The 23,780-nt window shown below is 47.0% G+C and overlaps 1 protein-coding gene across 3 annotated transcripts in view; it reads left to right on the top strand.

Moving 5' to 3' along the window:
* Nucleotides 1-7,443: 7,443 nt before the first annotated feature.
* The window catches only part of MTARC2 (mitochondrial amidoxime reducing component 2), a 34,864-nt gene continuing 18,527 nt past the window's right edge, over nucleotides 7,444-23,780 (top strand). For all 3 annotated transcript variants that reach the window (XR_013828429.1, XM_079921933.1, XM_079921934.1), the window contains exons 1-4: nucleotides 7,444-7,996; nucleotides 15,192-15,365; nucleotides 21,721-21,883; nucleotides 22,870-23,010. Coding sequence is in view for 2 of the 3 variants with exons in the window: in XM_079921933.1 (XP_079778059.1) it covers nucleotides 7,722-7,996; nucleotides 15,192-15,365; nucleotides 21,721-21,883; nucleotides 22,870-23,010 (753 nt within the window). In the remaining variant the exon portion in view is untranslated. The remainder of the gene's footprint in view (nucleotides 7,997-15,191; nucleotides 15,366-21,720; nucleotides 21,884-22,869; nucleotides 23,011-23,780) is intronic.

The following is a 23,780-nucleotide window of genomic DNA, read 5'->3' on the forward strand; positions in this document are numbered from 1 at the left end:
GGATAAAATAAATAGAAATTAAACAATGACACTCAGAGAATGTTCAGCTTCTTACTCCCCAGCATTAAACTCTAAGAGTGAGGGTTAATACAGGTTGGGTGCTCTGAGGACACAGGAAGTGGTCATCACTAGGTACCCAGCTCCAGCACTTGCTGGGGCCATTAATGGTCTTCTCAGGATCCCAGCACCGTCCCACCTGTGGGAACAGGGGAGCCAGAATATATCCCTACTAAGTATTTAGTGTGCTTGATCCTGAATGTCTGTGATGTAATTCAGATGACTGGAACAAACTGTGACTGTTTTCCTGAAGGGGAAAATCAGATTCATTAATTTCTGACCTCCAAAGTTTACTAGCTAACATATCTGGACCACTTGTTTAAAAGTTTTCAGATAAGCAAGGGGAAGGGTCTAGAATGATCTATAGGTAGTGGATTCAAGTTGGAGACATCAGTATGAACTCATGTTTAGCTTAATAAAGATACAGATAGCTATCTATAGAAATATTTATAGATATGTGCATACATGGGTTTAGTACACACACATGTATTTCCTTGTTCTGTCAGCTGGAAATCTTAAAATTCACTTAGTACATTCGTTGCTGGTAGTGGTATTGTTAACTGAACTCTATTTTGTGTGCCTTGTAGAATATAATGATGTTGCTGGGGACCAGGTTCTATTGTGGAAGAAATGGGACAGAATACGGAGTGGAGAAAGATAAGAAATTATCCTGTGGTATAAAGTTTATAATTCCTATTTCTGCCCACTGAATGGGTCTAGAAGCAACCCAATAGCAATGAGAACACCTGTAGTCCAGATCTTTGTCTCTAAATACCATTCTCTCTAAAAGGAACCAGATCTCCTTGAAGAAAAGGTTAATTCAAGGTTTGGGGCAAGGGATGTTAAAAGTGAGCCTACAGTATCTTATACTAGAAAACAGAAAGTGCTCAAAGATTAATGAGGTCAAGGATCCATATTGAAAGGTCTTTCATTGGTCAAACTTGGTCAATTTGAGCATCAAAAATATTAATGGAGCTTCGAAAATAATTCATGAATCCATAATGCTACCAGAAATAAACATGGGGGAGGAGAGCTCTTATTCACAGAAAAATAAAAAAGCCAGGTAATAAGTGTAGAAGTGATAGTATTTTTAAAACCACCATTTTATAACTATAAACACAGTAATTGTTACAGGCAAGGATCATCAGTGAATGCTAAAACAATTTAGTGAAGTTTTGTTGTAAAACAAAAAATTCAGATAATCTCAAAATGTCAAGGCACAGATTACTTCTTAATTACAATGGACATCACCTTAATAATGTGACCAAACTTAGCATCATCATAATTGGATTAACTGACATTAGATGTCTCCTCATATGATGCAGTGGAAAGTGCAAAATGTCACCTGTACATTATTCTTACTAAATGTTTTACCTGAATCTAATCACGAAGGAACAATCACACCAATGTAGATTATGGAACTTTTTACAAGAGAATGATTTGGACTCTTCAAAAACATCAATGTCATAATAGACTTCCACCTGCCCACCCCCCCACAAAAAAATAAAACGGACAGAGAGAGAGGGAGAGAGACACACACATGCAGAGAGACAGACAGAGAGAGAGAGAGAGAGAGAGGAGAAGGTGGTGGTAATTATTCTAGATTAAAGGAGACTAAAGACACATGACAACCAAATGCAGTGTATAATCCATCATTGATCCTGAATTTTAAAAAAAGCTATAAAAGAGTTCAGTAATAATTGGAGAAAATTGAATATGGGCTGCATCTAAGATAATATTATATTAATGTCAAATTTCTTGGGTGTGTTGATGGTTTTGTGTTTATGTAGCAGCATGTTCTTATTCTTAGGAGATACTTAGATACTTCAAAGTGAGCGTCTTGATGTCTGCAACCTACTTTCAACCGTTTCAGGAAATATACGTACATAGAGGGAGGGGGAGAGAAATAAAGAGAAACAAATGTGGCAAAAGTTAACCATTTACAAATTTAGATGAAGGAGGTATAGATGTTTGTTGCATTATACTTCTAACTTTTCTGTAGGTTTGAAATATTTATGCATTATAAATTGGAATAAAAAAGACAGAGTGATCACCAGGGTTAGTGCAACTAAGGGAAGAGAGAGAAGTGTTCTCAGGGTGCATGGTGCCTTGGTAAGAAACAGTCTGGGACATGGGGATGGAAACCAGGTTGTGAGGGGTAATAAGTGAGGGTTGAGAAGGTGTTTATAGATGGTGTCCACAGACAACCCATTTAAAAGTGTGACTGTAAAGAGGAGGAGAAGGGGTAGGTCAGGGAGAGTTTTTAAAAGATGAAAGTTACTTTAGTGTGTTTAAATGCTGGAAGGAACTAAGTCAGTGAGAGGAGGTTGAAGCCTCCAGAGAGAAAGGTGATCATGTGCTGGTTGGTGAGTCAGTAGAACCCAGGGCAGGAGCAGGATCCCATGCACCAAAGGCTGAATAAGCCTCGGGCAGCAGGGGAGACGTGTGACCCAATGAACAGGAGGAGAGGAAGAAGGGTGCACAAATGGGGGTGCGTGAGGGTGTGTACATTTAGGGGCTGGGGATTGAGGGAGTCATGTCTGATGCCTTCTATTGCTCTGTGAATTTGGAGGCCAGGTCATCTACTCAGAGTGAGCCGGGAGGCAGAGGGAGGAGGATCTGAGCAGAGTGGATAGTGATGAGCCTGAGAAATCGCCAAGGAGAAAACATGGTGTGGCTAGTAACCGTTCAGTGACCCTCCTTTCCTGTGTGTGTCTCCTGTTTCTAATTTCTCAGGAGATCTAATTGGGTCACTTTGTTTCTATCCAATATGGATTTTTCTTATTCAATAAGGTTTTGAGTCAAGTCACTTCACAGATTTTTCTTATTCAATAAGGTTTTGAGTCAAGTCACTTCACACTTCACAATGGTTCCCTTATTGTTACTTCTGGTTTTGTAGCCAGGGTAGGAAAGGTGATTCCTTCATCCCAGAAGGCAAGTGTAATAGCACGTTTGTACAGAAATAACCCCAAGGGGGCCTTTTCTCAGAAAGGGGCTGTGAGTGTGGCACCAGCAGTGGTAGAGATCACTAGCATCATCATTTTCAAATTCTCTCTTCTTGCTGGGAACAGATAGACTCTACTTCCTCCTGTCCTGAACAGTCTGCCCATTCTCAGTTCTCTATACCTCTCTCCACACGTGGCTGTGGGATTGGCTTTTGGCTCATGGATGTGAGGAGAAGAATGTGCACCACCTCCAGGATCAGCCCAATATGAAACCTCCCACACAAGAGCCTTGCTCACTTTCTCCTCTCACTGACTGAATGGAGGGGAGAGCAACAACCTTGAAGGAGCCTGGGTCCTTGAATGACTAGCTCCATTGTTGGTCTGCACTGAACTGGGATTAAGTGAGAAATCAACTTTTACTTTGTTAGACTGTTGAGATTTTGAGATGGTTACAACATTTTAGATTTTACACTCGTAAGTTTTCTTATGTGAGTTGAAGGTTGATTATCATCACATTCTGATAATCTTATTTGTACATCTCCCCAGGAGAGATATACTGCTGAGTGGCCCTACTAATTCTGTTGGTTGCTGGGGACCCACACTCCTGATACAGGCCTGGCTAAGCAAGAGCAATATTTGCATTTTAGACTCTTTTTTTCCCCTCTGCTTCCTGTGTTGGTATTCTAATCAACTGAGTTTTATTTAGATATATCAGTGCCTCTAGCCAGACAGTGATGTCTTATGAAGCAGAAGTTGTCCCCAAACTGACGAATTAGGGGGAAGAGTCAAAACCCTGAGTCACATATGCTAAAAGTGTATTTTTATAAATTTCCAAAAGTCTCTTATCAATCAACAAGAAAAATACAGACAAGACCATCAATCTCTGAACTCAACAGGGAAAAGAAAAGCAAATAACCAATAAGATGATTAATAGATCCTCCCCCTCCCATCACCTCTCACAAATTCTAGAAATGAAGATGCTAGGGCTTCTACGGTACACATTTCTGCTAAGGAATTTCCCTGCTCCCCTGAAATCACCCCCACCCTGAGCTCTGGTGAAATGGCAATCAGGGCAGGCTAGGTGCTAGGTAATGTTGGGTGAGGGTAGCAGAGACCTGGCACTCACCATGGCAAGGTTCCTCACTTGATTGTCTGTTGGAACCAATGCCAGCTAGCACGGATTTAGGAAATACAGAATTTTGAGCTGATATCTTAGAGGTCTATAGCCATTATTTTACAGTTGAGGACATGGAAGCCCAGAGGATTCAAGTTACCTGTCCAGGTAACTATTTCTTCTTCCACATCCCACATATAAGTCACACTCACTGTTCACAACAGAGCTCGTCATCTTTCTCCCCATCAGCTTCTTCTCCTGAATTCTTTATCTCAGAGAATGGCACCTCCCACCGGTACCCAGACAGCTACGTCAGAGAGCTGGGAGTCACCGTGGACTCCTTCTCTCTCTCAATCACAGTGTTCGTCTGTCACCACCTCTTGCTAATTGTCTCCTATCTCTCCTATCCACAGCCTCGACTCCATCTTTTTTTTTTTGGCTGTGCCGCAAGGCTTCTGGGATCTTAGTTTCCCAATCAGGGATCGAACCCAGGACCCCAGCAGTGGAAGCGCAGAGTCCTAACCGCTGGACAGCCAGGGAAGTCCCCCCATCTCCATCATCTCCATTATTGTTTTTCCCTGTTTCGGGATTACTTCAGCCTGATCTAGGGCATTAGCCTCTCATTTAACCACCTTTGGCATTATTCCTTCCCATAGCAGCCAAAGTGACCTTCTAACACCCAAGTCTGATCACACCTCACTGCTGTTCTGAATCCTGAGGTGTCTCCACATTAAGATGAGACACGCGCATCTGTGGTCTGGCCCCGCCCACCTGTCTTGCCTCAACTCCCCCTACCGCTTGCGTACACAGGTACGTTCTAATAAAGCTGGATTGCTAGTGGCTGTCCAAACATGTCACATCCTCTTGTTCCTTCAGTCCACGTTGTACGTGCATCTTTGGCCCAGGATCCCCTCCTCGGGCCCCTTCTTAAAGCCTTTTTGTTAAAGTCTCAGCTCAAAAACTCCTTCCTCTGAAGACACCACTGTCCTGCGATTTCCCTGCTTTTTCATCTCACTTGCACGGCACATTGACCGTGCCTGCCCTCCAACATTGTCCTTCCAGTCCGTCTTCCAGGGGCTCTGTGAGCTCCTGAACAACAGGGAAGCTTCTTCTAAGCGTTAAATCCCCAGGGTCAATCTAGGGGGAATGATCAATAAGTGCGTGTGGAAAGGAACAGATACTTAATGAACAAGTTGTTTCTCCTGTCTGTTCCTCCTCACTGCCCGTGAGGAAGATGGGCTTATAAGGACCTCGTGCTGATGGTAAACTCATGGGGTCTAGTGTCTGGGGAGGCGAAGGGGTCCAGGTGCAAGTTGAAATACACACCTCATTCCCAACAGTACACTTGAAAAAGAAGTCTAAGTCTTGGCCTCTGAGTATGTTGAGAATGTGCGCTTATTGAAGAGACAGAAGTCCACGGGCCTGGGATTTCAAACAGGGCCCGTTTGCAGGGAGATTTTGACTTTCACTTTGCACGAGGAGCTGCAGAAGGGAGCTTGTCTCTGGCTTCCCGCCCTCCTCTGCTCTCCTCCCAGCCTGGAGGGCGGTCCTCTTCTCCAGAGGATGACCAATCAGGACTGTGGGAGGTTACCCGCTGGTTGCCTCCGTAAACTCTAGAACCGTGCCGCAGGTTAAGGGACAATCTTTGAAAAATAAACAAAATAAACAAATGACCTCAAAGCTTAACTTCTCTAAGAAAATCCATCGTTTACCAAAGAGCTTGTGTGAGTGGAGCTGGTAAGGAGAAACAAAGCTGAACTTTAGTAAAAAACAGATTTTATGCAGTAACTACTGATGAGCAGGGGAAAGGACAGCCCCGTGAATGCAGAGGTGACTGGGTTTTAAAGGGTGAAGGAGGCCAGGGGGGCTCAGGTGAAAACTGACAAGGGTGGGGCAGTGGACCCGGGGTCGGCCAGCCGGTACTGATTACAGTTCAAAGGCATGGCTCTCAGGTCCTTGAGGAAAACACTTCTGAGTTGTAGGAGGTTCATACACATCTGGAAGGGACAGAATGAGTAAGTGCTCTAAGTGAGACAGGCTGGGACCTGGGACCCTTTGCTGCAGTGCTTGCACCTGGACAAACATCTCCTCCAGCGACAAAATACGAAGAAATTATGAGACTAAAAATAACTGCGTGCCTGCGCAATTGGGGCAAATTATGAACAAGATACAAAACGACCAAAAACTCAGCAAAAGCAGGGGACCGCACATGCCCCCAGCACACAGCACCACCGAGGGGGTGGGCAGATGACCGAAGCCACGCCTCCAGCCCTACCCCCGGACCCGCCCCTACACTCACCCGCCTCAGGGAGTAAGCAAGGGAACCTGTCACTTGTTTTCGCTGTCTGGTGCTGCAACTCAAGTCCCAAGAGAGCCTTGCCCGAATTTCTTGCCTGGCCTCTTATCAATTTCTATCGATTAAGGAGGCCAAGAACAAAGGTCCGTAACGGAAGGAAAGGGGGTGAGAGGCCGGTCGTGGATGTTGGCTGGAACAGTGAAATCTCCCGGCAGCAGGGAGCTTTCTCAGGCAGGCATTTTAATGGGGAGCTAGGGCCATCCTTGGGACTTGGCCTTATATGGCAAGAAGCCATGCTCATATAAGGAATCTAAAAAAAAAAAAAAAAAAAATGGTACTGACGAACCTAGTGGCAGGGCAGGAATAAAGACATAGACATAGAGAATGGACTTGAGGACACGGGGGTGGAGGAGCGAGGTGCGGGGGAGGGGAAGGCTGTGGCGTAGTGAGAGTAGCATCGACATACAAACACTACCAAATGTAAAATAGAGAGCTAGTGGGAAGCAGCCGCATAGCACAGGGAGATCAGGCCCGTGCTTTGCGGTGACCTAGAGGGGTGGGATAGGGAGGATGGAAGGAAGGCTCAAGAGGGAGGGGGTATGGGGATATACAGGTATGCACGTGGCTGATTCACTTCGTTGTACAACAGAAGCTAACACAGCATTGTGAAGCAATTATACTCCAATAAAGATGTATTAAAAAAAAAAAGAAGCAGCTACTCTCGAGTTTGTTCAGAGTGCATAAGTTTCCACGGAGCAGGTTATGGGCCGAAAGTTCTGCAGTTCTCAGAGCGATCTGCCAGTAGGAGCTCCTAAACATTTAAAATCACCCATTCTGCGATCTACCATCCACTTGCACTGTTCCCTGCGCTGCAATCACGCAACAAAGTGGGCAGTACAGGGAGCGAAGGGGCAGTGGAGAGCCGGGGACCGTGAGGGCGGGTGAGGAGTTACGCTGAGTCGCAGGGCCCCGGAAAAGGGGAGAAGTAAAGCGAAAGTGACCGTTCCAGCGACAGTGGGCAGCCAGGCCTCTGGTGTGGGGCCTGCAGAACCGCCCCCAAGGGCACCCGAGCATCCCAGTTCGCTTTCTGCCTCGCTTCTCTCGGCTACTGCCTGGTCCTTGGCACCCAGTTAGGCGTCCCCTCCCTGCGCACAGCCAGTCCTTTCGGCGCGCGGAAAGGGTGCCAGGGCCTGTGCCTGGGCCAACTCTTGTTCCTCCCGCTCGCCTGCAGCCTTGAGCGCCCGGGCGCCCTCCCCACGCCAATCGTTGCCTAGTCCGCGCTCAGACCCACGCTCGCGATCGCTGGGCCATGGGCGCCGCCGGCTCGTCCGCGTTGGCCCGCCTGGGACTCTCCGCGCCGCAGCCCCGGCCCCGCTGGCTCGGGGTCGCCGCGCTGGGACTGGCCGCGGTGGCGCTGGGGGCCGTGGCCTGGCGCCGCGCGCGGCCCAGGCGGCGCCGGCGGCTGCAACAGGTGGGCACCGTGGCAGAGCTCTGGATCTACCCCGTCAAGTCCTGCAAGGGGGTGTCGGTGAAGGCGGCGGAGTGCACGGCCCTGGGGCTGCGCAGCGGTCACCTGCGGGACAGGTAGGGCCGGGCGCGGCGACAGCGCAGGACCTGCTGAGGAGGGAGAGAGCGGGGCTGGGGAGCTGGGGCCTGTCCCAGGGTAGGAGAAGGGAAGTTTGCCACGTGCGTGTCCTGGGCTGCTTGTTGGATCCTCTGCCTTTGATCCTGAAGCTGGAAAGGTGAAGTTCGTGTCTGGTGCAGATTTGGAAAGGTAGTGGAGGCAAGATGTTAGCGCAAGTTCCTGTGCCCTAAGACACAGTGAGGCCAAACAAACAGAAAGGTTGGAGTTTGGAGCAGAGAAAGTTTCGTTGCAAGCCCACGTAAGGAGACGGGTGGCTCAGGCCCCCCAAGACCCAGAGCTCCCTGAAAGGTTTCGGCAAAGCATTTTAAAAAGCTGTGACAAAGTGAGAGAGTGGCATGGACATATATACACTACCAAACGTAAAATAGAGAGTTAGTGGGAAGCAGCCGCATAGCACAGGGAGGTCAGCTCGGTGCTTTGTGACCACCTAGAGGGGTGGGATAGGGAGGGTGGGAGGGAGGGAGACGCAAGAGGGAAGAGATATGGGAACATATGTATATGTATAGCTGATTCACTTTGTTATAAAGCGGAAACTAACACACCATTGTAAAGCAATTATACTCCAATAAAGATGTTAAAAAAAAAAAGCCAGGTGAGAGAGGGGGGTGTCACAGGGTATGTGATCAGCTCGTGCACAGTTCTCTAGCTGGTTGATGGTGAGGTAAGAGGACGTGTCACAGGGGTTAACATCATCATTCCTTTGGCTCCAGGAGGCCTGGGGCTATGCACTTTTGATCATCAAGTAGTTAACATCTTCCATTTGATGGGGGGTTGTCACATCTGTAAAGCAATTCAGGAAATGTGCATCAAATACTGTTATCGGGCTTCCCTGGTGGCTCAGTGGTTGAGAGTCCACCTGCCGATGCAGGGGACATGGGTTCGTGCCCCGGTCTGGGAAGATCCCATGTACCGCGGAGTGGCTGGGCCCGTGAGCCGTGGCCGCTGAGCCTGCGTGTCCGGAGCCTGTGCTCCACAACGGGAGAGGCCACAACAGTGAGAGGCCCGCGTACCGCAAAAAAAAAAAACTCTCCAGGATTAGAAATCTGAGGTGAAAGGGGATGGAAAATGCCCCACGAGTTACATGGTCTGCACACACAGTGGTGCTCTACAACAAGCTGAAGTCTTTCAGTGTCATGGGAGCCCACATTTCTTTAAGAGGACAGCAGTCTTCAGAGATGAGAGAATACCCGTGTCCTGGAGTGATCTCAGGACAGCAAACAGCCTCTCTAGAAGGCTCCCTGAACGACCAATTTGCAAACCTCCCTCCCCCTAGATACAGGACCACAGCTAATCCACCCAAGCCAAACAGGAAAGCATCTTCATCCTAAGGAAGCAAAGAAGGAGGTTCTCTTCTTCCTTGTTCACTCTTTTCAGGGTTTAGCATCCTTCTCTGTCAAGGGTGCTTTCCCCGTAGCGAGCTGCACCTTTCTGTGTCCATGAGTATGTGTCTGTGGACTCACCTTTGCGGGGAGAAAAATGTCAGGGCACCTTTTCTTTTCTGAGGGAGGAGGATGACATTTCTATGTGCCAGGCCCTGTGTAGGTAGGGACTTTAGAGTTCTTCACTGAAAAGCACCCTGCCTCTGGGGGGAGGGGACACACTTTTGTTTTAATGGCAAGTATTATACGCACAGTCTACCTGTCACCTCCTCTCCCCAAAGGAAGACTTCGCTCTGCTCATTCTGTATCAAAGTGGGTCAGGCCCCCCACCACCTGCATCTCCCAAGCACCTTCCCCAGCACCAGAAGCTGTGAGGGGCAAACCCCAGCAAGGCCAAAGCCGGTGTCCTTGAACTTGGTTTCAGCATTGCTCCCATCTACCCACTAGTGCCAATAACGTTTTATTTTTCTAGCATTGTGCTCATACTAAGAATCAGAAAGCTTAGAACTAGAAAGAGCCTTGGAGATAACCGGTCGGACCCTGTCCTTTTACAGAGCCTCTCCTCCAGGGGGCGGGGGGCAGAGGCTTTGTAACCGAGCAGGACTCTCCGAGGCCTTCCCAGGACAGGCCCTTTCCCCATAACCTCTGGTTTAGCTCCTCTCTGAAGTACCTAGATAACAGTATTATTATTATTTTTTTTTTTTTGCGGTACGCGGGCCTCTCACTGTTGTAGCCTCTCTCGTTGCGGAGCACAGGCTCTGGACGCGCAGGCTCAGCGGCCATGGCTCATGGGCCCAGCCGCTCCGCGGCATGTGGGATCTTCCCGGACCGGGGCACGAACCCGTGTCCCCTACATCCGCAGGCGGACTCTCAACCACTGCGCCACGAGGGAAGCCCTGGAGAGTTTTTTTAAGACTATAATTTCCTGAGATTTCCATGCCAGACCTACGGACTCAGAATCACCAAGAGTGAAGCAAAGTCGTGTGGGGTGTTTAAATCCCCCCAGGTGATTCTGATGCCATCATGAGAGGGTTTTCTCTGTGACCATTAAGAATAAGAGCATTTTTCAAGCCTATTCAAGTGTGAAGGCTTAGAAAAGCCTTCTGACTGCTGGCAAGACCTCAGGCAGAGTGAAGAGGTAGATTCTCAGGACGCACACCCAGAGAAAATGGACTTGTGCTCCTTCCTTCCTCACGCGAAGGACTGAGGTTATTTCACAGAGAGATTCAGTTCTTATCTGTGTTTCCTCTTTTCATCAGAATAACTGTTGCTTTCCCCCTGCTCATGGTCACTACTTTGCTGTGACTCTTGCTTCCATGGAAAGAGAATATTTGTCCTTTGCTTTTCTGCTCCTGTGGGCAACTGAAAATAGATGGAACTGTATCAACTTTCCCTTGTTTTGAACAATAAATGCTTGGGATGGGGTGGTGTGGTATGGAGACTGGGATGAGGCAGGGAAAAACGATGGCATAAACTTTTATTCAATGGTTCATAGGCAGCAGATGCTTAACTAAGTCCTTTCAACAGATGATGTAATTTAAGCCTCAGAACGATCTTGTGGGCTAGGTATTGCGTCCACTTTGCAAATAAGGTAACAGTATCAGAAAGAATGAGTATCTCACCCAGGATCACAAGACCGTTATGTGCTGGAGGGTTTTGAACTCAGATCTCTGAGTGCAGCGCTCATGCCCCTCCTATAAAACCAGCATGTGATTTACAAGGGCAAGGGTTGTGCCAAGGATCAGGAGACCCCAGGCAAAGTCACTTAACCTCTCTGAGCCTCATTTTTTTATTCATTTGCAAAAGACGTTGAACTTGATGATCTCCAAGATGTTATCAAATCTAGATTTTATTTATTAAAGGATAATTGAAACTCAAAAGCAAGGAAAGGGCTCTGCTAAATGCTGTTATTCTCTCAAATTGAGAGTTCAATCACAAAACTACAAATAGTCTAGAATGCAGGAAAAGCCTGCCTTTATTTATTTCCAATTTGAATCTGTGTCTTTGGAACTGTTCTAAGAAGCCAAGAACGTCCTCTCTAAGTGCTCTGTACCTTAAATTTCTAGAGCGATTTTGCTCAAAGCCTTTAGCATCTTTGTGCGAATGCTTGGCCTGAGAGCTCTGAGCTTTGAGCTCAAGTCCATCCAGCAGAAGGCTAACACTGGCTGCTTGGTATAGATGCTGGGAGGGCATGGCTGCCCTCCCTGACCTTGTAAACCCTCACTGTCCTCAGCAACCGTGTATGACTCGCCCGTTGATAAATCCAGCCCTTCATTTCTTCTGCATAGACTATTACCTCTTGGAGACATGAGTCTGCTAAGTTCATTATCCCAAGTGTCATTCCCTCCTGCCCTTACCCTCCAGCTCTCTGTGGTAGGGCTCCTGTTTTCCCCCCTTTTCCAGCTCAGTCATTCCTACTTCCCAGGTCAGTTTGCCAGTTTAGAAATGGACTTTCCAGTTGTCTTGGACTCTGCTTCCTGAACACGGCTGTTGGTTGTTCAGGGCATTGCTGTTCTTTTAGAGACTGAGCTCTGGTCTCTGCACTGCTCTTCATGCCACATACTCATGTTTTCTTTGTAAAATGAAGATGCTGGCATTCAGGGTTGCAGACGAGAAAAAATGGGTGGTGAAAAAATCCACACTCCAGACACATCCTTTCTTTCCGAGCTGGCAGAACAGAGGTCATTAGTCATTCCCTGCGCATCATTTGTGTGCAAGAGGAGAAAACTATCACCATCCCGGTTACAGGGTGATGGGGGTGGCTGGCTGGGATATGTTGCCGATGGCACCTTTGCATCTTTTTTTTTTTTTTTTTTTTGCGGTACGCGGGCCTCTCACTGTTGTGGCCCCTCTCGTTGCGGAGCATAGGCTCCGGACGCGCAGGCTCAGCGGCCATGGTTCACGGGCCCAGTCGCTCCGTGGCATAGTGGGATCTTTCCGGACTGGGGCACGAACCCGCGTCCCCTGCATCGGCAGGCGGACTCTCAACCACTGCGCCACCAGGGAAGCCCACCTTTGCATCTTTTATTGTGGTCTTTCATCCTACCGCAGTGTTGGGCTGCTTGCAAGTTGCCACCTGCCCCTTCCATTGCAGGATTAGCACAGAACCTCTAGCCACCACTTCTCCTGCAACGTCCCAGGGCTTAACCCCCAGGTGATTATACAACAGGCAAGAGTGGAGGCGTGGCTTGAGAGCCAGAGTGAAGGGCTAAAGTTGGGGGATGGACGACAGGTGAGAAGACTCAGCCCAGAGAGGGGGCTGACTGTCAGAAATAATGGGCCATGGTGGGGGGTGGGGTGGGGTGGGGGGGTGTCTCCTGTCTGGACATGTGTCTGGTCATGTGCAGCTCTCAGGGCGAACCTTGTCTCAGAGGGGGACGGGCCACGTTGGAAGTTCAAGTGCAGACTTTGGTGGAGTTCATCGGAACAGGGTCATCCAGGCCTCTGCACCCAAGGGTGAGGCTGGAAATAAGGAACGGGGCCCAAGCCCGAGGGAATAGGGCTGTCACAAAGTAGACAGGAAATCCCTGGGTCACAGAACCCACCCTCACCCCATAGGTGAACAGGCTAGAGAACCCTGGGAACCAAAGATCCCTAGAAAGAAAAAGGTGGCCTCCTCAGAGGGTCGGAGACCTACTACTGTCCAGCATCCTCGACTCCTGGGAAGAGTAGCCGCAGCAATTCCTAAAATGCCTTTGCACTCTCACCATCCCCGCCACTGTACCCTCGCACCAACGCACATGCCCGTTAGCAGGGCTCAGGACCCAGCCCCTGTCTGCTGGCCTGGTTGCAGGGGAAGGGAGTTATCCAGAACCTGGACAGGGATAGGTTGCCTGACTGGGAGGTTCCAGAGGGCAGATTACCTGCCAGGGTCAGGAGACCCTGGGTTCCCTGTGCTGTGATAATAGCAGATGTCCTCATCAGGTTATTGTGAACGTTCCATCTGGCTCCAGTCACATTTTGAAATATCTCCCTCCTTCTGGAAGGGGCTGTCCCTTTTATCCTGCTCACGTGTGGGAGGCCCCAGCGTTCAGTGGTGGCTCACGCATCAGAGCCCGCAGAGTTCCTCACCCACTGCACTTGCTCTGTCTAGAACAGCGATGTTGAAACTCCTTTCCCCTAGGGGTGGCATGTTTTTCTTTCTTAGTCATCAAATCATTTGTGCAGCGTCACCCCAAATACATGCTCTACTATCGATAAAAGCCTAGCCAACCTAAGCAGGTCAGCCTCCCATTCCATTCTTCAGCTCACCCCGCACCCCACTGTCCCCTTGGATGTGATACACAGCGTGTGAAAGCTGAGCCTACAACGGGGGCAGAGGGAGGTGTCTCTAGAAGGTGAATGGAGTTCCTATCTAACACATGATTTGCATGAATTTCTTTCTTCTCCAGCTTTATTGAGATATAATTGACGTATAACATTGTGTGAGTTTCAGGTGTGCAATGTGATGATTTGATGCACATATATATTGTGAAATGACTCCCATGATAAGGTTAGTGATCACATCCTTCACCTCTCATAATTTCTGCTTTGTTGTTATGGTAAGAGCATTTGAGACTTTTCTCTCTTAGCAACTTGCAAGTAGACCATACAGCAGCGGTTCCCAACCTTTTTGGCACCAGGGACTGGTTTCGTGGAAGACAGTTTTTCCACTGACGGGGGTTGTGGGGGGGGATGGTTCGGGCGGTAATGCGGTCGACGGGGAGCGACGGGGAGCGGCAGGTGAAGCTTCGCTCACTAGCCTGCCACTCACCTGCTGCTGTGCGGCCTGGTTCCCAACAGGCCACAGACTGGTACCAGTCCATGGCCCGGGGGTTGAGGACCCCTGCCGTACAGTATTATTAACTATAGTTGCCATAATGTACATTACATCTCCAGAAATTTTTCCTCTTAGGATCTCTTTTCCCTCTTTGACCACCTTCACCCATTTCCTCCACCCCCAACTCCTGGCAACCACCAATCTACTCTCTGTTTCTAGCAGTTCCCCCCTTTTTATATTTCACTTACAAGTGAGATCATACAGTATTCGTCTTTCTCTGTCTGACTTATTCTCTTATTGCAACACCCTCAAGTTTCATCTGTGTTGTCACAAAATGCAGGATTTCCTTTGTTTTTATGGTTGAATGATATTCCATTGTATAGATATATTTTCTTCTTTCAAACTGGAGGTAATATTGGCTTATAACATTATATAAGTTTTAATGTGCGTATGAAGAAGAAAGGCTGTTTAGGGGTTTCCTGATCAGGGTCCGCACGTCCCAGCAATTTAAACCCAGCAGAGGCTGGATTGCGTCCACTGGAGTCACAAACATTCAAGACCTTTGTCTAGAGTTTCAGTCTGCTTGGGCCATTAGTTGGTCAACCCCATCTTGTTCCACAGCAAAAAGACCTGGAAGACATTCTGCTTCAACCAGAGACAGGCTCAGAGGAGTCTCTGACCAAAGCAAAGACCCAAAGTAAGCAAAATAGTTGCCCCAGCAGTTGAGAAGGTCCCTACATCAGCCTCACCAGAAGGATTTTCAGGACTGGGGATTTTCATACATTGGCCAGATGTTCTTTTCCAGGGCTGTTTGTACCAAACAGCCAAAGGATTTTGGATCCCCCAAATTTGGCTAGACCTGGATACTGTCTGGAAAAAATTGTTGGGTCCTGAGTTGGGGCAGAGGGAGGGTTTTGATGAAATAGAAAGCTAGAGGGAAGCTATGGAGAGGGTGGTAGAAGATTTTCTGATGTGCCCTTGTTTGTTTCTTGGCAGGTTTTGGCTGGTGATTAAGGAAGGTGGACACATGGTGACTGCCCGGCAGGAGCCTCGCCTCGTGCTGGTCTCCACTACCTATGAGGATGATTGCCTTATCCTCAGGGCACCAGGCATGGACCAGCTGGTTTTGCCGAGCAAGCCACGTTCTTCAAACAAGATCCATGACTGCAGGTGCTCTGCTTGGGGGCCTCTGGGGATCTGTGACAACTGATTTCCCTTTAGGTTCCACCCTGCACTCTGCCTTGCTACACTTTGCATGCTAGATGATGAGACTGGTAAAGGAAATACTTAAGAGAAGTCTAGTCTATGTTGGGATCAAGCCAGGGGTCAGGTATGAGTGGGTGAAGCAGAATATTGCATTAGGGATATTTAGATTTGCTTTCATCAGATATGGCAAGACATGCAGATACAGAAATGACTGTCATGAAGAAAGAAGCTTTTTATATTCACAGATCCCTAGAAACAGGAGGCTCATACCATGCAGGGCCACATGGGGAAATACCAGGTCGGTCAGGAGGCAGAGAGGGCAGGGGAAACTGTGAACACGAGTCTTTATTCTGGTTTCTACAGGCTGTGGGAAAACTGGCTCTGGGGCAGATGGGCTGTCCCTAGTTTTCTGGTACCTGGTCCTGGGTGATTAGAGCAGGGGACAGTGGCCAGGGTATAAAAGCACAGTGGTATGGACAAGGGGTGAGGGCTCTGGATTGGCTGGTTTGCCTATGAAAGCCTAGTGTTTTACTATCTCTAGGAATTGACTAGCCCTGGGAGGGGTAGTTCCTTCAGCATCACCAAGTCCCAAGATGTCAAAGCATCAAAAATATAAAAAGGAAAAAGTCATGATGAATACAGATATAGAGAGGATACAAAGGGCCAGTGTTTAGGATTTGTCTCCTTTTATTCAGGTAGGATGGACTTCTATTCAGAATTGCCAGGCAAACAAGGGCATTAGTGGAGACGTTACCAACTGTATCTCCTGACTGGAGATTGTGTTCCATCTGATTGGAATTGTATTGAATTGAACTTGAGGCTCAATTAGAGAAAATTGAAATGAATTCATATATTTATTTATTTATTTATTTATTTCAACTGTGCCTGGAGCATCTCAGGCACTTAAATAAATGTTAGTTGTTACATAGTTAATATCATCTTTGTTGCATAGAGCCTCCCTATCCATGAACGTGTTATCTTTCCCCACTTATTTATGTCTTTTTCCTCCCCATTTATCTATTTATTTATTTATTTGGCTGCATTGGGTCTTCGTTGCTGTGCGCGGGCTTTCTCTAGTTGCGGCGAGCAGGGGCTACTCTTTGTTGCGGTGTGTGAGCTTCTCATTGTGGTGGCTTCTCTTGTTGCGGAGCATGGCCTCCGGGCGTGAAGGCTTCAGTAGTTGTAGCAGGCAAGTTCAGTAGCTGTGGCTCGCGGGCTCTAGAGCGCAGTCTCAGTATTTGTGGTTCATGGGTTTAGTTGCTCCACGGCATGTGGGATCTTCCCAGACCAGGGATCGAACCTGTGTCCCCCACATTTGCAGTTGGATTCTTATCCACTGTGCCACCAGCGATGTCTCTATTTATATCTTTTTTTTTTAAATGACTAATTTACTGAATTGTAGACTTTTCGTTTCTTTTTTCAAGCTTTTTATTGAAACCGTTTTCAGCTTGTTAGGAAGAAACATCTTAGTTTCAGATTGAAGTGGCCCACACAATTGCAAGTTTTTACCTTAAACTGTTTCAGACAGGAACTTTTTAATTTATTTATTTTGGCTGTGTTGGGTCTTCATTGCTGTGCATGGGCTTTCTCTAGTTGCAGTGAGTGGGGGCTGCTCTTTGTTGCAGTGTGCGGGCTGCTCATTGCGGTAGCTTCTCTTGTTGCAGAGCATGGGCTCTGGGTGCACGGGCTTCAGTAGTTGTAGCATGCAGGTTCAGTAGTTGGGGCTTGCAGGCTCTAGAGCACAGGCTCAGTATTTGTGGCACACGGGCTTAGTTGCTCCACGGCATGTGGGATCTTCCCGGACCAGGGAATGAACCCGTGCCCCCTGCATTGGCAGGTGGATTCTTAACCACTGTGTCACCAGGGAAGCCCCTACCCACTTATTTATATCTTATTTTACTTCTTTGAAAAGTTTTATACCCAATCAAAAAATGGGCAGAAGACCTAAATAGACATTTCTCCAAAGAAAACATACAGATGGCCAAGAGGCACATGAAAAGCTGCTCAACGTCACTAATTATTAGAGAAATGCAGATCAAAACTACAATGAGGTATCACCTCACACATGTTGGAATGGGCATCATCCGAAAATCTACAGACAACAAATGCTGGAGAGGGTGTGGAGAAAAGGGAACCCTCTTGCACTGTTGGTGGGAATGTAAATTGGTACAGCCACTATGGAGAACAGTATGGAGGTTCCTTAAAAAACTAAAAATAGAATTACCATATGACCCAGCAATCCCACTACTGGGCATATACCCAGAGAAAACCAAAATTCAAAAAGACACATGCACCCCAATCTTCATTGCAGCACTATTTACAATAGCCAGGTCATGGAAGCAACCTAAATGTCCATCAACAGACGAAGGGATAAAGAAGTTGTGGTACATATATACAATGCAATATTACTCAGCCATAAAAAGGAAAGAAATTGGGTCATTTGTAGAGATGTGGATGGACCTAGAGAGTGTCATACAGAGTGAAGTAAGTCAGAAAGAGGAAAACAAATATCGAATATTAACGCATGTATGTGGCATCTAGAAAAATGGTACCCATGAACCGGTTTGCAAGACAGAAATGGAGACACAGATGTAGAGAACAAACATATGGACACCAAGGGGGAAAGCGGGGCGGGGTAGGATGGTGGTGGGATGAATTGGGAGATTGGGATTGACATATATACACTAATATGTATAAAATAGATAACTAATAAGAACCTGCTGTATAAAAAATAAAATAAAATTCAAAAATTAAAAAAAAAGTTTTATAATTTTCTCTATAATAGACTTGTACATCTTTTGTTAGATTTAGTCCTAAATATCTTAACTTTTTGTTCCTATTTTAGATGACAATTAAATTTTATTTTTCTGTTTATCTTTGGTAGTATTTATTCTTTGATCATTGGTGGAAATTTCCAGTAAAACTGCCTGGATTTTCTTTATAAAAATCCATTCAAACTTTTATGTCTTCTTAAGTATTTTTAGTAAGTTATTTTACTTTATGAATTAGTAGATTACTAACTAATGTTAGTTCTATTGTACTCACACATGGAGATTCAGTTTTTTTCTATGGGCTGTTGATGATGGAACATTTTGTATCAGAATGTGGAAGCAAGTATTTTGCATAAAATTCTGAGAGAACTCTTTTTTCTTTTTTGGCCACATCGCATGGCTTATGACATCTTAGTTCCCTGACCAGGGATAGAACCTGGGTCCACGGCAGTGAAAGTGTTGAGTCCTAACCACTGGACTGCCAGGGAATTCCCACATTCTGAGAGAATTGAAGAAGGTGGAATGGCAGAGGGATAGAGTCTGCTGCAGGGGTGGGAGGGAGGAAGGATTGGGGGGGGGATATGTTTCAGGAGTGGGAAGGGGCACTGGATAATCAGTTTTCCCTTGCCCCACTGGGTGCTTTCTACTTTTCAAAGTGCTCACACTAAGCTTATTTGAGTGGATGGAAGCTGAGGGTAGAAGTGTGCGCACTTATACACGAGGGCTCTGGTGAAGGGGTTGAGGGAAGTGCTCAGCCCAGGAACAGATACTTAAGGAGCTGATGAACGGTGCAATCAGATCTGTGTGAGATAGTACACTGGTTGGTTAGGGAGAGTTTTAGGGGAAAGGCTGAAGGCTCTGAGAGAGAGGACTATGAGACGGCAGGGGGACCGAGGCCAAACAGCAGCTCCAAGAAGGGGGTTTAGAGAGAAGGAAAAGGCCAAAAACATCAGAAGAACAGCACGGAGATTTGACACTAGGTGGGCTAGGTTGTCAGAGAATGAGGCATGTGTAGCAGTCAGACCAGGACTGTGGGCCTTGGGGTCCACAGTCCACCTTGGATTCCCTCACATACATCACCCCAGGAGCCTTCAAGCTGGGAGAAGCACACACACAGAGAGGTGCAAACACTTCCTGTGGTACCAGAGGGCGGGTAAGGGAATCAATTTCCAGATCCTCAAATCCCATAGGTTCTCCCTCCAACAGTGATCTTAGTTGCAGGGGGCAAGTTCTCCTCTCCACCTCCCCTTTGTACAGATGAAAGGCTTGCCCTCCCCATGTCTTAGTAGGGAGCACTGCTCTGGGAGGGGAAAACCTATGGGGCCCAAACAATAAAATATACTGGTGTTGATAAAGGAGAATGTCTCCAGTGATGGGGTAAAGTCATTCTACAAGATAGTGGTTCAAAGTCTTTGTCTTACGCTAAGATTAAGGAGCCTCTAATCAAATTTGCTGATAAATTATTTAAAAAGACTTTTTGATGAATGATTATTAAGTGCCAAAGATCACAGAAGGGTTCAAAGGATGAGTGAAATTATTATAACTCAACTTCTTCCATTCCATCTATTAACACAGTGCATCCTTAGAGTTCTCATTATAAGGGAAAAAACTTAAAAAAAATATGAGACGATGACTGCTGACTAAACTTGTAATCATTTCACAATACATGTAAGTCAAGTCGTTATGCTTTACACCCTAAACTTACGTACGTCAATTATGTCTCAATAAAACTGGGAAAAAAAGTTAAAAATAATTTTTAAAATGTGGACCATAAAAGAAGCCCTTAATCATTTATTTTTAAAAAAGATTGTTTTTAAAAATAGATATCAAACTGGCCTGGCATCGGGATTCCATTGCATGCTTTTAAAAGCATAATTTTATTTAATTTAATATAATTTATATATATTTATAATACTAAGACATAATATATAAATTATGATATTATTTTAAATGTTAATATTTATAATTCAATGGAAATTTAATCTTTCATAACAAATGAAACTTAAAAAAACATGAACAGACCTAGAGAATATCATACTAAGTGAAGTAAGACAGAGAAAGACAAATATTATATGCTAACATGTATCTGTGAAGTCTAAAAAATAATACAAAGGAATCTATATACAAAACAGAAACAGATTCACAGACATAGAAAACAAACATTGTTACCAAGGGGAAAGTGAGGGGGAGAGGGAAAAATTAGGAGCGTGGGATTAATAGATACAAACTATGGTACATAAAATCGATAAGCAACAAAGATTTACTGTACAGCACAGGGAACTATATTCAATATCTTGTATGGGGACTTCCCTGGTGGTCCAGTGGTAAAGAATCCGCCTTACAATGCAGGGGACTCGGGTTCGATCCCTGGTCAGGGAACTAAGATCCCACATGCCACAGGGCAACTAAGCCCATGTGCCACAACTACTGAGGTCACGCGTGCTGGAGCCTGCGCGCCACCACTAGAGAAGAGAAAACCCACGCGCCACAACTAGAGAGGAGCCCACGCACCACAACGCAACTAAGACCCAACGCAGCCAAAAATAAAATAATAAATTAAATACATAAATAAAAAATAAATCTTAAAAAAAATTTGTATAAACTATAATGGAAAATAATCTGAAAAAGTATATATAAAACGGAATCACTTGCTGCACATCTGAAACTGACACAATATTATCAATCAACTATATTTCAACTTAAAAAAAAGAAAAAGTTTACATGCCAACTTGTAATTCTGTGAGGGGTACATAGCTTGTATCTTTTGGGGGCACTCAAGCAAAAAATCCTTGAAGACCACTTTGTTATCTGGTGGAATCTGTGTCCACCGTGTGAGGCAGGTGGTATATTATTATCTCCAATTTACAACTGGAGACAGAAGGTCAGAGGAGTTTAATGATTTGCTAAAAGTCACAGACTAGAGATGGCAGAGTTCCAATTTTTTTTTTTTTTTTTTGGTACGCGGGCCTCTCACTGTTGCGGCCTCTCCCGTTGCGGAGCACAGGCTCCAGACACGCAGGCTCAGTGGCCATGGCTCACGGGCCCAGCCGCTCCGCGGCATGTGGGATCTTCCCAGACTGGGGCATGAACCCCGTGTCCCCTGCATCGGCAGGCGGACTCTAAACGACTGCGCCACCAGGGAAGCCCCAGAGTTCCAATTTTAACCGGGTCTTGCCAGACTCCAAGCTCAGAGTGCCTTTACCACACCACCGTTCTTCTCCCCTTCTGAAAGTAACCTAAATCCTTGCTACTCAAAGTGTGGTCCGTGGACCAGCAGCCTGTAACTTGTTAGGAGTGCAGAATCTCAGGCTCCAGCCCAACCTCCTGAACCAGAATCTGCATTTCAACGAGATCTGTGTGAGTTACAAGCCTATTAGGGTTTGACAAACTCTTCCCTGCTCCCTCCCCCTGTTTCTGCCCAGCTTTGGCCCACAGACCGCTTCCTGGTCTTCTGGGAGAGTCAGGTCCCAGCAGCACTTTCCTCTTGACCCCATCACTCGGTGTGTTGATGAAGAAAGTAACCTCACTGCTCTCTGTGACCCTTCCAGGGTGTTTGGTCTTGACATCCAGGGCAGGGACTGTGGCGATGAGGCTGCTCAGTGGTTCACCAACTTCTTGAAAACAGAAGCTTGCAGGCTGGTTCAGTTTGAAAAGAACATGAAGGGAAGACCATCAAGCGAAATTTTCCCTTCTGTTGACCAGAAGTACCAGGTGAGCTTGCAGAGAGCTGCCCTTCACTTCTGGCTTCCTTCTGGGTCCACAGAGAGCCTCTCTTGGGGCCTCAGTTAGGAAAGTGTAGAGATAGTCCAGGGGAGTGTTACCGAGGGTGCTCCCTGGGCAGGTATCAGGGATGAAGAGGGAAGTGGATGAGAGCCTGGTGGGCTCTCCAGGATGCATGGAGTATGGAATATGGGAGGAACTGTGGAGGGAGAAGCCAGGGATGACTCCCGGGGAGATGGGGACTCAGGTGAGGATGGGCTGGGAGGCAAAAGTGAAGTTTGATTGGGACTAAATTCAGGTTTCCTAAAAGCACAGAAGCAGACTTTCTCCAAGTCCTCCCTTCACAGCCAGTGGGGTGTGGTTGTTCCCGGGGCTGAGAAGTCACCTCCTCCTGTGTCATCTACAGCCCCCAAGCCAAAGCCTTTCATTCTGCCGTGAGATGAGGTTCAAAACGCACCTCGGGGAGTCTCTCCTCATGACCCCTGAACGCAAAGTTCCTTGAATGCAGGGGTTTTTATCTGCTGTGTTCACTGCTATTTCCCCACCTAGGACAGGGCCTAATATACAGTTGGTGCTTAATAAATGCATGTGATTGAATGGTGCTGCTGAAGGAAATCATGGCTAGAGTATAGCTGATTGGCAGGAGACCCTTGCCCTGTCCGGCGGTGTTGATGATGTGGCAAAGGGCTCACTGCTGGGCGCCTGAGGAAAGAGCAAGAGATGTGGCTGGAGGGTAACACTGGACCTGAGCCTGGCAGCTGCCTTCAGTGTGTGGATGGGGAGCCCCACCTGCGTCCAGGGTGGGCAGGAACCCTGACTTGGCTGTTTCCAAGCCCTCAGTGTCACCTATCCTTCCTGAGCACCACTCTCCCCTTCTGCACTCAGGTGGTTTTGCTTCTGGATTTTGCTTAGTTGTGCCGTTGGTCTGAGCCATTCCAGGGGCAGCGAGGCATGATCGTGCTGTGTCTTTGGCACAGGTGGCCTACCCGGACTGCAGCCCCATCATGATCCTCTCAGAAGCCTCCCTGGCAGATCTGAATACCAGGCTGGAGAAGAAAGTGAAGATGGACAATTTCAGGCCGAATATCGTGGTGGCAGGCAGCAATGCCTTCGAGGAGGTAAGCGGCTTCCTGCTTTTACGCTTGATGCCCAGATGTGCTCCTTAGGCAGTGCCAAGTCAGACCCTCTGAGGTTGGCAGCTGGGGACGCTCTCCTCCTCCAAGGATCACCTTCGCCTTGTGTGGAGTTGTTCACTTATTACTGCTGCCATCACCTCGCTGGCCTCAGGGGGCGCTGTTCACTCTCTTCAGTGCTCAGGCCCCAAAGCAAGCTAATGGCAACTCCAAATTGTAGCAAGTCTGGGACAAGGCTAGAATGTCTAATCATAGCTCAGAGATAACTAACGGGGGGGAAAAAAAAAAAAGATGAAGAGAACAGCCATCTCTCCCTTTCCTGTAGCATCCAGGGGTGCTCAAAGATTTGAGACTTCCGGAAGCCCCAGACCCCAAAGTGGAGTCCCAGGAGGATATAGGAGATCTGCCTGTGAACCAGAACCTGGGGACATTCCATGCTTGGCCTGAGTTCTCTCCCAGAGGACCCATATACTCCCCTATGTAGTTGAAACTAGAAATTTCCACCTTCCAAAGACTCAGCCCCCTGTAGCCGTAAAAGGACAGCCACATCAGAGCCCAGTTGTAACCTGCGATCTGTACAAGAAATACATATAGCCGGGTGTTGCTCTGTAAGGAGAAGGACCAGGAATCACATTAAACATTGGGAGTCAGCTCAACTTTGTAAGCACTGGAAATAACGACAACAAATACCATTTGCTGAGTGTTTACTGGGTGTCAGGCACAGAACCAATGAATGGCTTCATGCAAATTGCTTA

Source organism: Stenella coeruleoalba, assembly GCF_951394435.1.
Source record: "Stenella coeruleoalba genome assembly, chromosome: 1".
Classification (NCBI taxonomy): Eukaryota; Metazoa; Chordata; class Mammalia; order Artiodactyla; family Delphinidae; genus Stenella; species Stenella coeruleoalba.